Source organism: Aedes aegypti, chromosome 3 (genome assembly GCF_002204515.2).
Source record: "Aedes aegypti strain LVP_AGWG chromosome 3, AaegL5.0 Primary Assembly, whole genome shotgun sequence".
In the NCBI taxonomy this organism is placed as follows: Eukaryota; Metazoa; Arthropoda; class Insecta; order Diptera; family Culicidae; genus Aedes; species Aedes aegypti.
Window position 1 is genome coordinate 224,946,423 of NC_035109.1, and position 6,000 is coordinate 224,952,422.

The 6,000-nt window shown below is 37.5% G+C and overlaps 1 protein-coding gene across 1 annotated transcript in view; it reads right to left on the reverse strand.

Moving 5' to 3' along the window:
* LOC5570576 overlaps positions 1–2,175 on the reverse strand; it is a 34,702-nt gene extending 32,527 nt beyond the window's left edge. Inside the window, exons 1-2 of the mRNA XM_001653178.2 lie at positions 1,902–2,175; positions 1,608–1,843 (exon numbers count right to left, since the gene is read on the reverse strand). Coding sequence (XP_001653228.2) covers positions 1,608–1,843; positions 1,902–1,997 — 332 coding nt within the window. The 5' untranslated portion in view covers positions 1,998–2,175. The remainder of the gene's footprint in view (positions 1–1,607; positions 1,844–1,901) is intronic.
* Positions 2,176–6,000: the final 3,825 nt, after the last annotated feature.

Below are 6,000 nucleotides of genomic sequence, written 5' to 3' on the forward strand. Positions count from 1 at the left end.
AAGAGACTTATGCTGAATGTTATCGGGCGATGATCCGAGGACAGTTCGTTTAAGCTGACGGGCTTTGTCATATCCAGCAAGTTGTTCGAGAGGGTCAGGTCTAGCGTGGATGGACGACCGCGGCCGGTAGGGTGAAACATGAAGGAGTCGGGGAAATGAATGAAAAAGTTTCGACTGGCTGCTTCTTGGCACAGTAGTAATCCTGCCTTGTTAGCCTTCGAGCAATTCCAATGGCGGTGACGGGCGTTCAGATCACCTACTACAAAAAACGGCTCGTTCCTTCTTGTGAGGGTGGATATGTCACGACGAAATTGTGTCCAGTTGGGTGGTCTGCTTGCACCGAGGAAATAGGCTCCGCTCAGTTTCTATCCGAATGAGCTCAAATTTTGGGAGGGCACTCAGAATTTGATCTAAAATTGAATGAGAAGTGTGGAGCAAAAACGATTTTTTGAACCACTTTAGTACCTATTCAACGTTGTAGTCAGCTAGAGACACTGGACACGCAGAGTAAACGATATTCTACAATGCTTTCGTTGCTAACGCTTTGGCCACGGTAGCCGTCACTGCAAAACATGCAACTGCATTGTGTTAAATGCGGTAAACAGCATACATTTGGCGATTGCACCATTCCGAAAAAAGCATCGGGTGGTAGCATATCTAAAACACACAAAGACATCAAATGTGCTAACTGTGGTCAAAATCATGCAGCAAGTTTCAGGGAATGTCCTTATCGGCTGGAGTTTACCAAACGACAAGTGAGCAGTGTATCTCGTCAAAACCCTAATGGTGGCCCGGCGGTTAATCCTCCCCATAAGTTTACTTCGAGCTGGGTTACCCAAAACCGGTCGTTGGCCGAAGTTGTCTCTCGCCCTACTACATCGGAAATGAGATCAGAAGCTGCTAACATGACTACCGAGAGAAATAACACCAATCTCTTCACCCTTTCTGAGTTTCTCGGGTTAGCTAGAGAAATGTTCAACCGTTTTAGGGGATGTACTTCCAGAGAAGAACAATTTTTCGCTCTACAGGAGCTGATGGCGAAGTATTTATACATTCATACAAGATGGTTAAAAAATATGACATCAAATAAAATTCGTTTTGTGATTTAAACGATATCTCCGAATCTATAATGTTAAGCTGAATTTTTAATATCCATTTAAACTTATTGGCTCTAAGATATTGTTGAGTTCAATATTCAATTCTCGCATAATCTGAGATAACGCCCTAAAAGCCATTGGTAACCACGTGTGTAGCTCATTGTTTCTGAGCAAATGAATGAATAAGCATCCAAACCAACACCACCGGCAGATAGAGAATGATCCTTTCTTCATCATAGAGTTGTTAAATAACGTGTAAATCTGTTCAAATGCTCAGAAACAACGAGCTACACACATGGTTACCAATGGCTTTTAGGGCGAGATCATAAGTTATGCGAGCTTTAGTTGTTTTAATAATGAGGGGTCAAGGGATATTTTTCTCAAAGGGGCGACGATCTTTAAATGTTTGGGAACCTCTGGGTGAGACTATGATCTAAAATCCTGCCACGGATAATTTTAGGTTCATTCTAGCTTAAAAATATTGTGGTTCTAGGTAGTGGCGCTACTTACAAACTAAACAAATTGGCTCCACGCACATGGAATCCAGTGATCGTTCCATTGGAGAGGCCACAAACCACCAAATCGCCACTTTCGGAAGCGGCAATGCACTCGATATCATGCGAAACGTCCAGGATGTTCCCTTCGTTGCATCGATTCTCATCCTGAAAGAGAACCAACGCTTTGTCGATCGACAAGATCATGCGCCGATTCTGCAGAATCCCAGTTACGCGTGGATTCGTTTGAACCTACGGAAGCAGAATAGAACTAAATTTTGGCAATCTTTCACCGATTTTCAGTACTCACCAATTCATCACTGGAAATCCGGAACAAACCGTTGGAACAGAAAGCACTGTTCAATGTTTCATCTTCGACCGACACCAGCTCAAAATTCGTCCACATTTTCAAGTTTTCAAACTTATTGTTATCGTATATATTGATTTCACGCTTTATTAAAACTTTCCAGTAAACAACTAATGCAAAAATATGATAAAATTAAGAGAAATAATCGTTTATTCACGACACCACAAAAAAACGATCGCCGTTTCCCCGAGAGATGTTTACGATTGTTTGAAATTTTCTGTTGCTTGCGCGGTTCGCGATGTCACCACCGTTCGAAATGAAACGAACTCTAGCAAGACATACGAGAATGTGCTATTTTTGTTGTGATTGTTTTTTTTTCACGTATACGGGAACTTGCAGCTCAAATCAATGAATTATTATTTTTCAAATTTAGTGAAGATAGGCAGTAGATACATTGATGTAAGCTTGAGTGACAGACTTTTGACTAATGTCGTTTTCGTTTTTAGGAACTGGGTCGGTGATCAACACATAAACAAACCAACGTCAAGCAAATTGTGGGTCGGTCGAACCTGAACCGGGTTGGGGTTGAAACTGTGATTCAGAACGGGTTGCGCCAGTTCCAACCTAGGTTCAAAAACGAATTCGACATAACATTATTATGTTTATTATATTCAGATCTCGGAAAATACAACAGGTTTTTTTCGGATGATGAGCGAGAAGTTTTATTTTTGTTATGCGATGATTTCAGGGGTGTGAAAACAACAAGCGCCAGACACGGAAAAAATATAATCAAGTACACTGTAAGCTCAAAGTACCCTTTAAAGGGTTAAAAAGTACCCTCTTTACACGGTCGTTTGCGAATACCCTTTAATGGGTAAAAATTCACCCATTTCCGCTAGAAGTGCCTCTCCACATTTAAAGAGTAAACACGGTTTACTCTTTAAAGGGTAAAAGCGGTTTCTGTCAATGGCTGGGTATTTTTTTACCCTTTTTGTAAATCTCGCTCGCGGCACAAAAAGGGTAAAAATTTACCCTTTTTGTGCTAAAACAGGGTAAAAATTTACTCTGAAAGTAAATAATTTTAACCGAAATCAAAATCGGAATCTTTGAAATGAAACGATCAAAAACAATAGTTTTTAATGTAGTAATTTTATTTTTTACATACTTTTTCAATTTAATAATTAATTGATTTTGTTTCTGCATTAACTGTCGCTCCTCTATGCCGATATTTGCTGCAACCAGATATAGCTGCGGACTGCAGGAACAATAGATAAATCTGAAATATCAAAATGTTTTGCAATCAATACAAATTCATGTCGACAATGCTACAGAACTTACCACTTCTTTGAATGTTGTATACAAAAAAAAATACTAGAAATTAAACCAAAACAATTTACACCGAACAACACCAGCTTCATGCTATGAAAAGACTGCCAACTGTTTTTTCACCCATAAATGGGTTTAAAAACACCCATTTTTAATCTGGAGCGGCTTTATAATAATGGGTGTTTATTTACCCGTTTTGGAATTTTGAATTTACCCTTTTTATGACAGATCTCTCTGCTATTTGAAAATGAGTATTTTTTTACTCATTAAAGGGTACTCGCAAACCACCGTGTAAGAGAAACTAGTTTAACTCTTAAAAAGAGCAAAGCACTTGTACTCTTTAATGGGTAAACAGCTTGTACGTCAAATCAGCGAGTAAATTTTACCCATTATCGTTGTAAGGTTTTTACGGAAAACGGGTAAAATGTACTCTTTATTATTTTATTCGTTGCATTCATTTATAAAACTTAGTTGATTAGGTAAATAGTAATGGAAATAATAACAGGATATAGTTTTAATTGTAAAATCACTTTATTTTCTTTTAATAAATAGTTCATGGAATCTACAATTCATCAGTACCTTTGTTTCAAACTACTAATTTACATGTTGACTCCCAAGACTGCTCTTTTTTCATTCATTTATTTTTGAAGCCTGAAATAAATGTGGAACGATATTAATAAACGAATAGTTGTTTATGCTTCTGAATATATTAATTTACCTTTATTTGTAGAAAAACGCCGGTTTGCCTGGCCTCATTGTAATCAAAGCCAGAAGATCAAACTTTCTTAACAAGTTTTTCACCCATTACTGAGTAAACATTCAGAATATGAAAGAGGGCATTATTCACCCATTATAGAAAGTTGACAAGTGCCCATTATTTTGACAGCTCCATATATCTTCAAATAATGGGCATTTTTTACACATTAAAGGGTAATGCGGAGTTTACAGTATACTCCACTGCACTGTGACGTCACGCATTAATTTTGACAGGTACTGGTCCTGTTGTTTACAGCTTGGACTTAGTACTTTTTTCGAATCATTCTTAAATTCTCTACATTTAAAAAGTTTGCTGGAGGGGAAGTCAAATCCACTGCAGATACCCACGGATTGTATTATTCTATCTTCCTACCGTGGAAAATCGTCACCATCAGCATGCTGGTGATAGAAATGCGAAGATGTAAAAAAATGATGGAAAAAACGACTAAGTCCGAAACGTAAACAACAGGACCAGCAGCTGTCAAATAAGTGAGGTTAGGCTCGTCATATGCAGTGCTCTGTTACAACATTTCAAGCGGGTGCTAGAATAAGGGTGTAAGGGCTCATTAATTTATTTCATAACGCTGAAATTGGGTTGTTTGGTGATAAGAAATTCACAGTTTTTTGTAGCTGGATCGAAAGAGTATATTTATCTGAGTCTAACACGTTATTATTGCGCTTTAATATCTTAATTTTGATATAGTAAATTATTAAACAAGTTTTTATTCCGTTGACTCAATGACATTTCAATTTGCATAATGACAGCTCGTACCGAATTAAAATTTGCCGAGGAGTGATTCGAACGAGATTTACATACTAAATTCAAACGTCTTTTAAAAATAGTTCCAGGGCATGAAAAAATATGAAACTTTGGATTCTGGCTCAGTTGTTAACGTAGAATCCGAATATGTAAAAAACAGGATACCCCTAAACAAGCCAATTGGCCAATTGCATCTTGTCTCCTTTATTTATAGAAGAGAGGATCGATGAAGAAAAATCGATCTTGCGACTTACGCCCTTATTCTGGCACACGCATGATAGAGCATACACATTAAGAATATTTAACCCATAAATAGGAAATTGTTTTACCCATTTATGAGTTTTTCATATTTAACCCATAATATGGGCATGAGTAAAGCCGTTTTACCCAAATATGGGAACTATCAGATGCTTCTAGAAGGTGATTGTTAAATAACACAACTGGAGCAGCCTTTTGCAACCAAAAGCAGCATCATGTGCAACACAACGCCTCATAGAAGTACTAGGAAGAACGCTAAAAATGGCCATTTTCAACACTCACCCACCCGCTCGTAACGCTTTTTGTATGAATATTATACAAATTTTGTATGAGCCGCAACAGCACGAGGACACCCACCCACCCCCTTCAGCGTTATGAATTTTTTTAATGGGTCCTATGTTATTTTTCCTCAACATAGCTGATTGATCAAAATATTCAAATATTAATTAAAATCAGTAAATTAATAAAATCAGTACAATATGTATTTGTATGATGGCAACAATTTTATTTTATTTTGCTTCATCTTCTTCTTCTTGGCATTACGTCCTCACTGGGACAGAGCCTGCTTCTCAGCTTAGGGTTCATTCACATATTTTCGCACTCGTATATCGTGTGGCAGTACGATTATACTATATGCCCAAGGAAGTCAAGGAAATTTCCATTACGAAAAGATCCTGGACCGATCGGGAATTGAACCCAGACACCTTCAGCATGGCTTTGCTTTATAGCCGCGGACTCTAACCACTCGGCTAAGGAAGGCCAATATAATTATTGAAAATCCACAAAGAAAAGTAAAATTAAGTACTCATATTTGGGTACTTTTCCAATAATTTTGCTCATAATCATGGACTAATCTTAGCGTGTAGGGTTCATTCACAAATTTCATAACGCCAAAAATGATCATTTTTTGATGCCCACTCAACCCCTCGTAACGATTTTTTTTTATGAATATTTAAATATACACGTATGAATATTTTTAAAATTTTGTATGAACTGTAACAT